This window comes from Silene latifolia, chromosome 5 (genome assembly GCF_048544455.1).
Source record: "Silene latifolia isolate original U9 population chromosome 5, ASM4854445v1, whole genome shotgun sequence".
Taxonomy (NCBI): domain Eukaryota; kingdom Viridiplantae; phylum Streptophyta; class Magnoliopsida; order Caryophyllales; family Caryophyllaceae; genus Silene; species Silene latifolia.
The window spans coordinates 52,189,745-52,207,229 of NC_133530.1; the positions used below are offsets into that span (position 1 = coordinate 52,189,745).

A 17,485-nucleotide genomic window follows, 5' to 3' on the forward strand; every position below is an offset into this window, starting at 1 on the left:
AAGCATCATAGACTAAGCCTGATACTATTTAAATTCAATACTATTATGTTTGAATATTTTTTTTTTACTATGAACTAAACGATGTTTTGTTGCCGATCTTAGTTTATCAAGTTATTATAACCTCCCCTTTTCTTATATGTGTAAATTGAATAATCTAACAACTAAAAAATTGGATTTGAAAAGTATTGGGTAAATGTCTTTAGAGACGGTCACACAATAAATTTATTACGAGATTATTTTATAATTTATAATACAAAACATTACCACGGCAACAAAACAAGTGAAAACACAGTTAAAAATAAAATGAGTGCATTTATCATAACAACAGATACAAAGCTAAAGAGTCATTTTGTGTCATAATTACAATATAATAAAGGTCATGAAAACGCATAAACGGGTACAGATTAGTAATATATATATATATATATATATCAATAACTTATTTAGAGACAAACTCGGATCTCTCAAATTGTTTTATTAGTTAATGACAATTATATGGATAAAATTTGATTATGACATTGTTTAAACAAGAATAAGAGGTCTGCATTAGAGAGTTTTAATTAGATGGTATTTAGTATTAGAGAAAAAAATGAGTAAGGGGTCTACACTTTTGATTGTCAAGGGCCTTGTTCTCAATCACAAATTATACTATGCGACCGTTGTATGGTGCGATTACATAAATATGACCATTTTATGGTAAAAATTTAGTGTTTATATTAAAAAATTACCACTATTTTGTTATTAAAAGTGACCACTTTTTAAATATAATCGTTTTTATACAAAATGTTCACTATTTCTTATAAATTAGTCATTTTTATCAGTTTCATCATACGAATGTCACAGGCAATAACTACGCAATTTAAATTCAAACCACTAGAAACATTTTATATATTTTTTTTATGATTTAATAAATAGTAAATACTTCTTTTAATAAATAGTAACTCATTGTTAGCACGTAAACGTGCGAAACAAATGTTCTAAACCTGCACGTTAGTTATTTTTATTAGTAGTATGGTTAATTATGGACTTTCCAATATATGTGAATGTGTGTTTCCTCTTTGAAAAACGTATGTGAATTATGCAAAGATTAAGTTGGTTGGTTATCTCACGTTTTCAATTCATAAAATTTGGAACTTTCCCTAACAGATGACAAACGGCCGCGGGGCATTGAGAGTGACTACGAATTTACTTATTGGGCTAAATCCGGATCGAGATATTTCGATTTTTTTGGTTGAGCTATGTCGAATTTCTGTCACCTATATGTGATAGTTCGATTCCGAGTAATAATGATTAAGTTATTAACGTATATATTTATTCATGTTTCTAAGTTATGATCAATGATTTGAAGTTAAACTCTTCACAGATGCTTATGAATATTTTAAACATATTAAGATATTTCATATATATATATACACAAATTATTTTAAAATAACTTTGAATGATATTTAAAATGCTTAAAAATATACCCGTACATCTTTGCACAGGTTTTAAGCTAGTATCTTTATGAGTTGAAACAAACACACCTAGAGGTAAATCTTGCAAACTTAATGTGCAAAGTCGATGACATTTGATCAATAAAAAGTTTGGTTGCTCCTTGTGTCGGGCATGACAATGTTAAAAAAATATACGTGTACATAGTTTTCAGATTTGCTCTAACACCAATTCTCATTTGAGATGAGAACAAGAGTTAGCTCAAGTGGTAAGAGCTCTCTTTTCCTAAGTATGAAATTGAGGATTCGATTCTCACCCGTGACATAGTGCGTTCATTTAAACCTAAAAAAAAATCTCATTTGAGATAAATATATACATCTTAAGCGTAAGAGGGATCAAACCTTATGAGAACACCGGGAGACGTTTTTAGACCCACTCGAGGTATTCAACAAGGAGACCCACTTTCGCCATATACATTTATTATGTGCGCCGAAATTTTAGCAAGATCTCTACAAGAAAATAGTGATGTTAGCTCTAGTGATATTGGTATTAGAATTGAGTAAAGTCCATAACAAGGACCTAAAGTATCTAAGAATGTAGCTATAAGGACCTTATGTTTAATAGTTAAGCAGTAAGGACCTAAGATACTATTTGTCGTTAACTTTGACCAACTTGTGAGTACATCCGTTAACTTTTATCGAGTTTGCTCTTTAAAATAAAAAAAATGCATGCAAATTTTAAAACTGTTCACCTCATTATTTGTCCTCTTCTTCAATCTTCACTCTCTCATCAAACTATTGTCCAAGTATCATTCTCCATTTCTACTACTTGGTCTCTTTCTAGTTTCAATCCTATTTTTTTTTTCATTACAACTTCTTTTATTATTAATAAAGAATTTTAAAAAATAAGTTCATATAATTTCTTTTAATTTGTAGCTTATATCAACGAGAGTGGCGTATATGTAGTTAGATTTGCTTTTAATTCACAAGATAATTTTACCAAAAACGGAAATGATAACTATTGACTGATACACCTAAAAGCGAAAAATGATAATTATTGACCAGGCGGAGGGAGTATTCTCTTGCATAAATTGGTATCTGGATCAGTCTAAATAATTCTAACATGCAATTATGCAAATTAATAGGAGTAATTTTTTCGAAAAGAACAATGTTTTGGTGTGTAACTAATATTTTGAGATTGAATATAACAAATTGTTTTCTTTTTTATTTTTTTTTAACCAGAATATTATAAAAAAAAATAGTGGGTGGATTAAGAATGAGTTATAACAAATTAATGCTTGACCGAAAAATGAAAAAAATAGGAGACAGATGCATTTTTATAAATTATATAAAAATAGTATAGTGGAAAAATAATTTTCTCACTTGTTCTGTGTGTGTGGTATTAGAATTATCAAGGTAAATGTATAATTCACAATTAAAAAAAAAAGAGTTAGAAAGATGAATGAGGTCCTTAACGATTAACTTGCGATAGTTCGGTTTCTTAACAATTAACTATGATAGTTCGGTCCTTAACGCTATATTTGTGCATACTATCATTTTCGCTAAAGCCTCTAATCAGAGTTGTAGAACTATTAAGTCTATTTTAGATAAATTTTGCACGATTTCCTAACAATTTGTTAATTTTGACAAATCCACTTTTCAATGCACTAGAAATATTGAGCGTTCTCTTCGTGAATCCTTTAGAGGCATTCTTCATATGAACGAGGAAGCTCATTTGGGTAAGTATTTAGGATGTCCTATAATTGATAGCAGAGTGACTAAAAGTACTTTCGAGAACATTATTCAATCTTCTTGCACTCAGTTATCAAAATGGAAAGCGAATTATTCTTTATCCCAAGCAGGTAGACTAGTTCTTGTCAATGCTAATTTAGTCGCGAAAGGAACTTTTCAGATGCAAAGCTTCCTCCTTCCTTCATCAATCCATAATAGATTAGATAAAATTAATAGAGACTTTCCTTGGAATAAGAATCCTTCCCAGCGTTCTCCTAGTTTGATTGGTTAGCATAAAGTTTGTTTACCAAAGTCGGTTGGTGGTTTAGGAATTAAATCTTCTGAAGCAGCTAATAAAGCTCTTCAAATGAAACTTTTATGGAAAATTCTTATCGATAACACTACTACAAATCCAGGCAACCACAACGGCCCTTTAACAACGCTTATTCACGAAAATCACCATAAGACGTTGTAGAATGGATGGCGCGAATTTTACTAAACTTAATTACAACGGTTATGTATTGTTAACCGTTGTTATTGGTTTTAACAATGGGTCAAACTTGCACAACCGTTGTTAATATAAAAACTAATAACAACAGTTTACTCTGTAATACATTATAACCATTGTTAATAATTTGGCGCAAAATTAGTGAAAAGTAATTACAACGGTTATATTAAAACCCGTTGTTAATACTTTTTAACAACGGTTTTCTAAGGAACCGTTGTTAATATATTATTTAATGACAACGGGTTTATGTGTAATAACCGTTGTCAATACTTTCCACAATATATACCACACAAACACAGATCAACTACAGCCACAAACACAAACACAAACACAAACACAAACACAAACACAAACACAAACACAAACACAAACACAAACACAAACACAAACACAAACACAAACACAAACACAAACACAAACACAAACACAAACACAAACACAAAACAACACTCTTTCTCATCGTCTCTTTCTCATCGTCGCTTTATTATCTTCGTCACTGTTGTTGTCATCGTCTCTTTCTTTCTCTAATTATCAGGTAAATATCTATCGCTTTATGGTTTTAGGTTTTGTCATCTCCGTCATTATTGTTCTTTCTCTAATTATTTTATTTGCATGTGTTTTTCTCGATCATTGTTCTTTCTCTAATTATTATTCGCTTAATTAGTTTTTCTGCGTTTATTAGTAAAACAAATTAAATAAAATAAAACAAAGAAGATGATGGAGAGGAATATATATAAACTTAATTAATTATATATATATATATATATATATATATATATATATATATATATATATATACATAAACTTATTTCATTGCTAAAAATATAATTCTTAGATGTTCATATAGGGATGCATTCTCTTCTATGATATTCATCCTCTCCTCTTTTGCTATTTGGAGGTTTCGTTCTGCAGGTGTAATATCGTCATATAGCTGCATTATCTGCGACTCTAACAAGCCATTTTTTTAGCGTCCTTGAGTGCGATCCGAGCTTCCTCAAGGTAGAGCCTGTACTTCCTCTCGATTTCCAGCAAGCGGCGTATGAAACTTTTGTTGTACTCGGTCATAATGCATGTAAAACGAATGGTATCATTTATTGTTGAAGGAAGTTTGGAGTTTATTAGGTTTTAAAGATTTAGGGTTTGGAGTTTAAGGGTGGAGATAGTGATATAATGGATTGGTTATTGAGATAATGGAATGAATTTATACTTAGTAATGTGTTGTTTGAATTGTTTTTTAATTAATATGTTTAGAAAGTTGTGTCATATCCTGCTTCAAATCTTATAACCCTTCTCATTTCATATATTGTGTCCTTTCATATGCAGGGATTTGGCAGTAATAATGCATGCATCGGAAGCATAAGGGGCAGTAATAATGCATGCATCTAGTAATATATAATTTATTTATTTATTTTAAAAAAAAATCAACAACAACGGTTATTTAAAAAAACCCGTTTTTAGTTATAACAACGGTTTTTTCTATTGTAACCGTTGTTATAACTTTCCCACCAAAAATTAGTCACACTTTCCACAACGAATGTCTCGTAACGACAACGGTTTTTAATCGTTGTTAATAGTTTTCACAACGGGTTTCTTAGAAAAACCAACCGTTGTTAAAACCTTTAACAACGGACGCTTTAACAACGGACGCTTTTTTATATAACAACGGTTTTTAACCGTTGTTATAGCCTGTATCTGTAGTAGTGTAAGGAAAGTATATGGGTCAAATTGGTAACTAAAAAAATACTTGAGAGTCTTCGGACTTTATTTAGAAAAAGACCGAGATGGCAGGTAGGTAATGGTACCAACATTAAGTTTTGGTCTGATAATTGAGTTTTTTCACACCCACATATAAGCAGTATGATTGATGATGATAGTAACAGTAACCGTGATTTTAATCTTTTGGTTAAAGATTTCATAACCTCTGACAAACAATGGGATGTTTACAAATTATCCAGTTTAGTGAATAACGATATTGTTAATCAGATTACTGACATTCACTACCACATAATGATATTCCAGACACCATCATTTGGGGGTTGTCCGTAGATGGAAATTTCTCTACCAAAACAACAACTTGGTTAGCGCAAGGTTTGTTCGATCAAACTCTTGACAAATGTAAATTTCAGTGGATTTGGAAATTGAATATTTCTCCAAAATTGAAATTTTTTCTTTGGAAAGCCTGTGTTGATGGCCTACCAACGAAAGGTAGACTTCTCAAAAGTCATATAATGTCCCACCTCATTGTGTTTTGTGCAACTATCCTATTGAAAACAAAGATCATTTCTTTTATGAACGTCCCTTGATTGAGTCTGTTATCCAATACATGAACATTACTAGTTTCAACAATTTTCTGTCAAATTACGATAATATTGCAAGTCAAAGTTTTATAATGAAACTTAATTATCTCAAAGACTTGCTTCCAAAAGATGATTTCATTAAAATTATTTTTATTTGGTGGAATGCTTGGTTTTATAGAAATGACATTATCTTTAATAATGTTCATATCAATATTAGCAAACTTATTACTATATGTAATAATAGCACTAAGACTTGGAATGAGACTAGACATAAGGATCTCAACAATTCCGAGAAAGACGAGTCAGGTAGAAACATTGCTAGTAAGGAAGAAATCTGGTGGGAGAAACCCAAAAACGGTTTCTTAAAACTAAATTTTGACGGATTAAAAATAGAAGGCAATAAAGCTGTTTTAGGATATTTTATAAGAGATCATAAAGGTAATGTCGTTTTGTTGGGAGCAAAAAAGTGCGGATCCAATAGTATTCTTGTTGCGGAAGCTCTCGCTTTAAAAGAAGGCATTTTAGCAGCTAAATACTTAGAAATCTCAAAGTTAATTGTTGAGGGTGATAATTTATGTGTTATTAACTCAATCCGTAATAATTGGCAAATTCCTTGGGAAATTTCTAGTATTATCAAAGATGAAGTGATAATTAAACACTGCTTTCGTGAAACCAACAAGGTTGCTGACTTCATGGCTTCTATTGGACATTCATGTCCAACTCTTTCGAGATGGTTTGAAAGCCGGTGGTTCAACTTACCTTCTCATTCGAAAAGATGAGATAAGTTGAAAAAAAAAATGAATAAGACAAAAACAAAATATATAGTGAAACCTACAAATTTGTCTTATATACACAAGTGAATAATACTTTACCCGTTTTAAAGTCCGTCTTAAGGAAGACTAACCATTGCCCATTGAGAAAATTTTGTGTCGTCTGATTATTATGGGAAAGAAAAATAATAGTGCAACATAGGCTAAAAACCACCATAAACCTGGGTGATGAAAGATTAGTAGTACTCAGGCATTCTTTTCTGATAAAAGTCTACACTAACAAATTTGATACTACCTAATTACAAAATCATTTGTTAAAAAGTTCCATCTCAAATTAAAAATGTTCTCCAGTTTCAATCCTTACTAGTATTAATGATTGATGAGCAACAAACTTGGTTTGTGAAGCGATGACGTCTACCTTGACCTCTTTTGCCCCGTCAGTCTCTTTTCATTCACATTCTCTTCCGTCATTTTTCCTTTGCCTTTTACATCTTTACTCGGAATCTTTTCTTCCTCATCACCCAGGTTGTCTTGTGGCATTAATTCTTGCATCTTCTTGTTCTCTTGAGCCGTCTTTTCATAGTACCATAGACGTCTATCAAACGCACTTTTATGATACAAATGGATGGGACTAACAACAGTGAGGTTACAAGTTTTTTCCTTCCAAATCAATACCCCCGAAATGTGACCCATTGGTTGAGGACATAATTCGATTTTCAACGTAAATATCCTTTTTTGTCCAGGTGAAAATCTGAGACTAGTTGGGAACACAGTTACGCTTGCTTTTTTGTCCAAACTCGTGTTAAAGAGTTTGATCTCAGATTCATAGTGTACCTCTTTTTCATCAATGTTTGTCAATTCTCTACCAAGTCTTCGTACACACTTTTCATGATTTTGGGTAAAAGATGCGGCAAAAGAAGGCAGATTTAAATGATCCACTTCCCGTTTCCCTTTGACATATTATTCCATATAATGTTCATAGGAAACATCATACACCAACCCTGGGTTCAGAGCATTTTTTAATTGCATTAACCCTGCCCCAAACATAAACTCGTCTCCAAAGAGATTGCGATCCGCAAAACTTGAAGCTACAAAAAAAAAAACAATTCAACCGGGAAAGAAATGATTTATTAATGTACACATAGTAATGGAAATGGAGCATGCTGACGTTACTATTCTTAATACCTTTGCTGTACTACTTGAAGGAAGGGCTGGTTTGGGTGTGTTAATGGAGGATATCAGTCTATATAATCAGGAAGGATAACCTCCAGACATCAATTTAAATGATCATATCCTCATGGAACATTAGAGGCTTTAACGATCCTTTTAAAGCAGCATGCAGCAAGAGGTTAGGGATTATCTTTTTGCTAATAAGGTTCAAGTCTTCGGACTTTTTGAAACCATAGTTAAACATAATATTGCTGCTGCTATTATCAGAAATAATTTCTCTTTTTTTTTTTTTTGTGTTATTAATATTATTCACATCATTATAATGGCAGAATATGGAAGTTCTAGATTGGTGACTGGGATTTCTTCCAGGGTTCAGGTTCATGATCAACTGGTCCATGTGGAAGTTCTACATCATGGGTCTAACAAGATTTTCCATATTACTATGGTGTATGGAAGTAATGGTGCTAGGGGTTATGGGTGATTTCAATATTGTTGGGGAGCTTTATCTAAAATGCTTTCTTTTAACCAATGCATACTTGATTGTACTCAGGATGACATTCACTGTTTCGGATGTGAACATACTTGGACTAATAAAAGAGGGCTAGATAGTAGAATTTGGTCTAAACTTGATAGGATGTTGATTAATCCTCAATGGTTGATTGACCATCCTAATACTCAGGCCAATATCTTCCCTTACTTATTACTATCAAGGAACAGCATCAACCTAAAAGGAGATTTAGTTTTTTGAATTGTTGGGTGGAGCACAAGGATTATGATACTATGGTCTTGCAAGCTTGGAATTCTCAAGTTAGTGGAAATGCAATGTTCAGAATATTTGCAAAGTTGAGGAATGTTAAAAGGGTTCTCTTGGACTTTGCATAAAAATAATTATACTGGAATTACAAGACTGTCAGATACAATTGCAAAGAGCTCCTCTTGACCAGGCTCTAATTGCAAAAGAAAAAGGGGTGCTGCAGGATTACATTATTTTTAATTTTTAAAAAAGCTGAAATGAGTTCTTTGATGCAGAGGCCAAAGATTCAGAACATTAAGTTCAATGATCCTTCAACTGGATATTTTTTCTCAAAAATTGCTGTTCGGAAGCACCAGAATTTGATTGGGAAAATCAAGGACAACATTGGACATTTAAAAGAGGGGCTTGCTGATGTGAATCAGGGTTTTGTGGATTATTATAGAAGTCTACTTGGAACCAAGCTGCACATTGAGAACGTCATTGCTCAAATGCTTGAGAAGAGCGTCATATCCATTAGTATTTTCTTTATCAAAGTTACGACTGTAGGAAGTCAGTAAGTACATGGAGGAATGATGATACTTGTGATCCGGATCGGGAACAACACCATCCACACTGGGGCTTAGGATCGGCAGCAAAGTCTAAATCTAAATAAGGATCAACCTGATTCTCATTAGGGCCGCCAGCGAACAAGAAGTCGATAGACTTATGCTCCTCAGCAGCCTTGGGGTTTGCCAGGAGCCAAGACGCTGCCTCAGCGTCATCGGAGTCAGAGTAATACTCGTCCCCAAAGAGCTTACTAATAGCAGCAGAGCTAGCAGCAGCGGCAGAAGAGGAGTCGGAATCAGGGTTAGGGTTAGGGCTGGGGTTGCGGAAGGGGTGTCAAAGAAAGGGACGAGAGGGAGACAGTCCTGGCGGCGAGCAAGGGGATTAACAGAGTGGATGTCGCAGTCACAGGAAGGACAAGGATGTGCAGCATCGGCCTTGCAGGTTACAGTAGCAGGGGAGTGCTTGGGGCCTATTCTGCCTTTTTTGTGAATATGGCCAGTGCAAGTGAAAGCTCAATAAATCTTTGAGCAATGCTGCATGGTGTTATCAGGCATTACCAAGTTGTCGTTGCTGCAACTCGAGTTATGGGAATTGGGAAAGATGGCAAATTGCCATGGACTCTTCCCTCCGATCTCAGATACTTTAAGGAGGTCACGACAACTACCTCAGTTGCTGGAATGAGGAATGCAGTGATCATGGGAAGGAAACTTGGGAAAGTATCCCTCTTAAGTATGGGCCTTTACCTGCTCAAATGGTTTTTCTTCTCACTTTTTTAAGCATTCTTGGAGCATTATCAAAGAGGATTTTTGTATCAAAAAAGGGAAATTACCTAAACAAGCCAATACTACTCTCTTGACTCTGATCCCTAAGAAGGCAGTGGTGTCAACTGCCCTTGACTATAGGCCAATTGCTTGTTGTACTGTTTTATACCAGGCTATTAGTAAAATCATATGTGCCAGACTTACGCCCATTTTACCCAGTCTCACTGGCAAGGAACAAGGAGCATTTGTGAAGGGAAGATGCATTTTTGAGAAAATTATACCAACCCAATCACTTGTTAAGGGCTATGGACAGGATGTCTCATAAAGGTGGACATAAGAAAGGCATTTGATTCCCTTCAATGGGAATTTGTTGCACAAATGATGAAGGTACTTAACTTTCCTGATCAGTTTGCAAATTGGGTTATTGGATGCATCACTTCAAAATGGTTTAGCTTGAAAATCAATGGTGACAATGTGGGTTTTTTCAAAGAGGAAAGTGGTCTTAGACAAGGAGATCCGCTATCTCCTTTCATCTTTGTTAGATCCTATCTAGAATTTTAAGGAGCATTAATAAGGAGGCACAGGTTTCCTATCATCCAAAATGTGGCAGAATTGGGCGTAATCACCTCAGCTTTGCAGACGATTTGATGATTTTTGTGAGATGACCTCCCCTCTGTTAGGACTGTTATTCATTCCTTGGATCAGTTAGCTAAAGTATCAGGATTATGTGCAAAAACCCTGATAAGACTAACATATACTGATATACATAGGAGGGGTGAAAGAAGAGGTTAAGAATAGTATTCTTATTATGGAAACTGGATACCTTGAAGGGACCTTCCCTTTCAAGTATCTGGGGGTTCCAATGAATGAGGGAAATTGAATACACACATGTTTTCTGATCTACTTAACAAAGTTCAGTCATCATTGAATGAATCACTGGTCTACCCACCTTTTGTCCTATGCTGGGAACTTAATTCAGTGGCTTTTGGTATGGAACAATACAGGTGTTCTACATATTACTTCCAAAAGGAATTATTAGGCTCATAAGCAAATTCTGCAGAATTTTTTGGTGGAACATTACTGAGGGCAGCAGGAAAATGATTACGAAGAGCTGGGTTTCCTGTTGTGCTCCTCATCAGGAAGTTTTTCAGATTAAAGAAGTGTTGTCCTGGAATATGTGTACACTTTGTAAGTGGCTTTGGATAATTGACAATCATTCTGAACGTGTTTGGAGTCAGTGGAACCTGGTCTATAATATTAAGCATGTTGGACTGGGGATGTAAAGAGCTACCACTCTGAAAGTTGGCGCAACATCATTCAGGTGAGAAATGTGCTGGTACAGAAAACAGGAGGTATTGCTAATGCTAAGGAATGTTTGCTTCAATGTGTCAGAAATGGGAAGTTTAGGACTGGGATGGGTTAAGATTGCAGGAAGAACTAAGAGTTTGAAAATCAACTTTTTTCCATAAGGATATCATAGAGGAGTTGAATACCTGTAGTAATGGCAGCAGATTTTGCCCTTGCAACAGGCCATTCGGGACGACTACTCAAAAGAGCCGTAAAGAGCCCTGCAACATGTGGAGTAGCCATGGATGTTCCTGTCATGATCTTTTGGCTCTCAAATAAATCTTCCTTTACAAATGAATTCTCATTCTCTTTTTTCTTCATGACGGAACCAAATGGAATGCTTTTTGGGTGGGAGCCAAGAATATTGCAGCCAGGGGCAACTAAATCCGGCTACAAGTCAATTAAAACATTCATGAATAGTCTAATTAAAGCATGAAGATAAAAGAAAAAGAAAAAAAATGAAAATAAATATGAAGTACCATAATTATTTCAGGACATTTTCGTGATGGTCCTCTACCCGTGAATTCTGGTACATAACTCCCTCTTGCATCTAAACCAGGAGTGCTCTTAGAGAAACTCACGTAAAGTTCCTCAAAGCTGTTCTCTCTAAATCTGTAGTTTACAAAAAATGTATAGTTTTCACTTCAGCAAGAATAAAGGCAACGTGAAGTATAACATAAGCAAGAGTAATATCACCAACACCTCCTATATTCTAGAAAACACCTAGAATCCTACTCAAAAAATCAACTTCCATCTAACGCCTTTATCTTGGTCTTATACTGGTAAATTGATAGTTGAATAACATTTAAAGAATTTAACGGTTCAAATATCGCGCCAAAAACATACCCAAGGTCTCGCCAGTCGTTAATCCTTTTACAATTATCACAGCTCAGACGCACCATTGGCCACTGGGTTGTAGTTAATAAATACAAGTTCATCCTGTGTTTCTTCAAGGGGCGTATCCACTTGACAAGATTCTGATATGCAACTAAAATTCCTTCTTTATCTTTTGGAAGGTTCCGCAAAACTCTGCATCATAATCATATCAACAATATGAATTTGTTAAAAAAGATATCAATATATTTGAATTATATTGGTAATTTAATATAAATATACATAATATTTTTCACCTCAAAGGACGAAACTGAGTCTCGACAATGTTCATAGATATCCCCTAGGTCATCAGCAAAATAGCAGAAATTATGTTACTCCATGTCTCCAAATGTATAGTATAGAAGTGAAAAATAGTTGGAAATATACAAAGACTCGTATACTACCTCAATTTCATCCAATATGTTTATCTCCTCATTTTTGTCATTTACAACTGTTCTTAAGATCTTGACATGTTTAGGGAGTTCTCTTTTGGTTTTTGTGTACCTAGAGTCACTTTAGTAATTAAGTTCTTGCCAGTAGTGCAAGCCCCTACATTAACACACCAAGGATATCCATATAGCAAGGATTCGCTCGCTGGCCCATCATTACCGGCCGGGACACAAGTCAAGATGTTGTTCCTAAAAGCTTCAAGGGTCCTTTGAGCTAAAATATCATCATCAAAGCTCCACTTAGCATCAAAATCCTTAAAACTAACTCCACGCAATCCTTGAGACATTGAAATAACCCTAACTTCATCTTTTATTGCTAAATCCACGGCTCTTGCAAGCATCTCCTCGTCTCGCTTACATTCTATGCATCCAACCGCATATAAATGCAATTGTGCATCCGGAACAACTCCTCTAATCGTCCCTTCTTGACATAATCCAAAAAAATCAGCTGGTTGAGGTTTTCCGGCTAGAATTGAGGCACATAGAAATCCATGTCCGGACAACTTTGTTTCTTGATCACAATCATGAACCGATTGCAATATTGGTGTCCTATATGTTAAGAAGTCAGAATAAAATTGAAAGTATAATGTTTGTAACTCGTAAACAATTTCAAAAGGTAATTAGCTACCTTTTAAATGCATCGTAATCATTGGAACAAATCTCTGATTGATAATATGAATCAATAACGCCTACTTTAACTCCAGTAGTTTTTTCTAAAACCCCTTCAAGACCTTCTATTTCACTGTTATTAGAAACCAATGGAAGTCCAATGAAATCCATGGAATTATACGTTTGATCTTGGACGATGCAATCCTGTTCATCATCGCATCTCTCTATATGCTGCACTGAACAAAAGAATACAAGTAGAGGAATAATTTTCAATCAAACATAACTTGCTCAAAAGGAGTTTTAAGTTTCGCTAAATGTTAGCTTTCTCAAATTTTATATGGAAAAAGCTCTTGCATCTAAACATCTCATTATGACTATTTCAGAGCTATAACAACTATAATTTCCGCACACTTATCAAATTGTAGCAACGGCACTGTACTACCAACTGCTTTTTATACAACTTAAGAGTAGAGTATCGGATAGTATAGACACATCTATTTTATGAAGAGGTTTCAGAGTTTTAGTCTAAGTTAAAGTTTCGAAGTGTTCTCTCTTGTTGTCTTGTGCAACATAGCTGCTAACTACAGTCTAGCCAACTGGATGCAATAACTGATAAAAAAAAAAACAGAGACAAAAAAATAAGATTTGAAAAGGCTTGAATCAATGTTGGTGATTCGAGTTAAAACACACGAATTTAAATGTAGTTGGGGATTAATCAAACTGGCGCAGTAACAAAAGATCCTTCCTCACAAGAGTCTTAATTCCTTATCCGCCAAATCTAAGTATCACTTATGATGTCTCCCTTGTGAAGCACCTGTTTCTTCCTTAATTATACAGGCATCCTTAAATCTCTTCAATTCCTACATGCTGGAATAATGCCGATTGATATAGGCATCCTTAAGGGTGTGTTTGATAGCAAAAATGGAAGGAAAGGGAAGGGAGGGGGAAGGAGGGAAGGGAAAGGGAGAGAAAGGAAGGTGAGGGGGAATGGAGTGTGGGTGTTTGGATACAATTTCCCTCCAAATCTTACCTATTATGGAGAGATTTTAATTAGGCTTGGAGGAGAGAAATTGAATCCCTTCAAATCACTCCCCCTTCATTTCCCTCCACCCTCATTTGCTATCCAAACAAGAGATTTTAAATTCCCTGCTCTCCCTCCCTTTCTTTTCCCTCCAAACACACCCTAAATCTCTTCAATTCCTACATGCTGGAATAATGCCGAGACTATTCCACTCATCGTTTACAAATGTATTTCAACTGAAGATTGGTCTACTTCCCCACTTTTGTTTTACCACTCATACTGTTTCACGCCTGCTGACACTGTGGTTGGTTTAAGACTACAATATCCATATGACTTTGTATACTGTTTCATATACTGCATTTTGCAATGAGCCAAGTTGACGCCAAAAATCATATACCGTGTTCTTCAAAGAGCTACATTGACGCCACAATGCCACAATTCATATACGGCCTTCCTCAATCGCCACAATTCATAGACTGCCTTACTCTTAACATACAAAATGCATCCCTTCTTTAATTTAAAAAAAAAAAAAAAAAAAAGAGAACATGTGAGATTACTTACAGTTTAGTGAGTGACTAGTGGTGGCCGTAGTCAATTTGCTGAACTCTTGATCATGCTCATAGTCCTCATAATTGGAACATTCCTTTAACATTTCTTCAATTTGTCCATTTGTATAGCTGAATGAAAAAAACAAGGTAGCACTAAGAACAGAATGAAATCATACCTTCAGTCTCCTCTACTCCTTGTCTGAGTAAAAATCGACATTGAAAAGAAGATTAAATAGTTTGATGAGAAGAATATTTAACATTAACAGAAGATATCATTAGTCATTACCTTCATCAAACAAAAACGGTCTATATTGATCGAAGTCGCACGTGAAATATATTTTACAAAACTTGTTGTTGCTTTTATTAAAAATAAATCAAGTGTAACAATACTTACAGAGTTGAGAGTGATTTATGGTAGTTGTAGTTGATTTGCTCGACTCATTACCATGCTCATGTGTCTCGCAAAGAGAGTATTCCTTAAGCATTTCTTCAAGTTTGTCCATCTATGTAGCTGCATAAAAGAAAAGGCAAAAGAAGAAACAAGTTACCACTATGATCAAACAATCCTACATTTTACAACTATGAACATAATTAAATCATATCTTCATTCTCCTCTAATCCTTCTCTAAGTAAAAAACCGACATTGAAAAGAAGATTAAATTGTTTGATGAGAAGAATAGCTAACAGAAGAGATGATAATTTTACTAAGAAATAAATGTATTTATGTGGAAAGACATCTTCATTCAGTAAGATCTGATCATTTCATTCACTATAGATCATTAACTATCTTTTTCAATTTAATCAGCTATCTTGCTTCAGTCCTCATAACCAACATTTCATCCCTAACAATCCGACCATCGTTTGCTGCCTATAGTACTCCGATACCACATACATGTGTGATGTGTTGAATGCTCCACACTCGCATATAGTTCATTTTAAACACACACTAGTTTTAGCCGAATCTAAGTAGGTTGTTGCCCACACCAAGGCCGCTCTCCCCATCCAAACCCACCACAGTCGTTGTGTTCCCCAACCCTCGAATTCTATCTCCCATATCCCCTTTAATATCTCCGAGACCGCTGTCCCCCACCCCAATATCCATAATGGGTACTCCTTAATTCCACCCATCTCTATCATTTACAAGGAAGGCCAATGGACATACATTTACAGAAAATCACCCATAATCTCGAAATAACAAGGAACTATAACTCTAATCATTTCGAATTTCAATAAATCCCAAAGAAAATGTAACATAATGGTCCACATGTAGCTTGTATCTCCAAGTATCAGTAAAAAAGATTTCAACTTTACCAAGAAATTGTTGTTATTTTAACAATTTATACATTTATTTTTAAGTTAGGCTTATAAACAATAATGTAATTTCAGAAAATGTGTTAAAGTTTTTTAAAAAAGATGGCAGCTTTGACAAGGAATTGTAGTTTCTTGAACAATCAAGTACGATGAAATGGTGCTAGACTGCTAGTAAGCTAAATTTGAATCACCAAGTGAAAACTTACCTGAGAAGATGAGACAAGTTGAGGTGAGATTTTCACTTTTCAGACAACACAATAATTCAGAATTGTAGGTCTTGTTTAAGACACTCTTAACTTAAAATCCACACCACAATTTCATTTTAATATTATTTAAAATAGTTGTGAGTGTTGTTTAATTTATGGTCTTAAATAAGAGTTCGTGTTTTTTTTTTTATTTTAAAGGAGGTTTAGAACCAAACAAATTAACAATTAAATATTAATACCCTGCTGGTATTATCTAACTTAAGAGAAGGCCTGACAAAATTAACCCGATCCGAATAACCCGATCGGATGTCCGAACTCAAGACCTGAACTTGACTCGTACTGATATAACCCGCCCTAATGTTTATTGTTGCAAATTAATTATTATCCACAAATAACTTTATCATAGCTAGCCTGAAAAGGACCCGAACCTGAAATGACCTGATATGACCCGACCCGACCCAAAGTCTACAAACCCAAAATACCCAAACCCAAAATTGATCCGAACTGACCCGTTTGTCAAGTCAACTTACGAGTTACTATCTTAATAGTCTATTTAAGTGAAATTAACTCATGTCCAAGGCCAACAACATAAGTTACAAAAAAATGAAAATCATAGTATGCTTCCATCACCCATAATCTCGAAATAACAAAGGAAATATAACCCAGGTTCGTCTTTGAGGGTGTGCGGCCCATGCGATAGTACATGCCCTCGAAATTTTGGCCCAAAATTCGTCTTGCGGAGCCTGGCCAAAAAACATGAAAATCTGAAATAAAAACGTTTGAAACATGAATTTTACTCATATTATTTAGGGCTTTAATTTTTTTTTACAGCTAATGTAGTCTAGTGGTTATTAATTTAGCACAAATACTATCCTACAACCAGTTGTATAATAGCATTATACAACTGCATCAAAGTTATCGAGCTCTCACACAAAGCTGTTGAGTTATTTTAAAAGTTATTGAGCTATTTTACGAAGTTATTGAGCTTAATAATTATTCTGTTAAGCTCAATAACTTTGTACCATGGCTTGATAATTTTGTTAATAGAGCTCGACAACTTTATAACAAAGCTCAACAATATTGAATAAGTTGTATATACAACCGATTGTATAATACATTAACTGTTAATTTAGTGTTAAGTTTGATGTAGAATA

The 17,485-nt window shown here is 34.5% G+C and overlaps 1 protein-coding gene across 2 annotated transcripts; it reads right to left on the reverse strand.

Annotated features, from left to right (window-relative positions):
• Positions 1 to 6,913: 6,913 nt before the first annotated feature.
• LOC141657398 (cucumisin-like) lies at positions 6,914 to 16,445 on the reverse strand. Of its 2 annotated transcripts, XM_074464627.1 has the most exons (10): positions 16,332 to 16,441; positions 15,209 to 15,325; positions 14,828 to 14,943; positions 13,265 to 13,481; positions 12,592 to 13,185; positions 12,445 to 12,488; positions 12,161 to 12,343; positions 11,794 to 11,926; positions 11,461 to 11,704; positions 6,914 to 7,824 (listed from the first exon to the last, which is right to left on the reverse strand). In XM_074464627.1, exons 6-10 carry the CDS (start codon positions 12,477 to 12,479, stop codon positions 7,697 to 7,699), a joined length of 723 nt encoding a protein of 240 aa, XP_074320728.1. In that variant the 5' UTR covers positions 12,480 to 12,488; positions 12,592 to 13,185; positions 13,265 to 13,481; positions 14,828 to 14,943; positions 15,209 to 15,325; positions 16,332 to 16,441; the 3' UTR covers positions 6,914 to 7,696. The 2 variants fall into 2 exon arrangements, with proteins under 2 accessions (XP_074320728.1, XP_074320727.1); XM_074464626.1 differs by lacking the exons at positions 6,914 to 7,824; positions 11,461 to 11,704; positions 11,794 to 11,926; positions 12,161 to 12,343; positions 12,445 to 12,488 and having other exon boundaries at positions 12,593 to 13,185; positions 16,332 to 16,445.
• Positions 16,446 to 17,485: the final 1,040 nt, after the last annotated feature.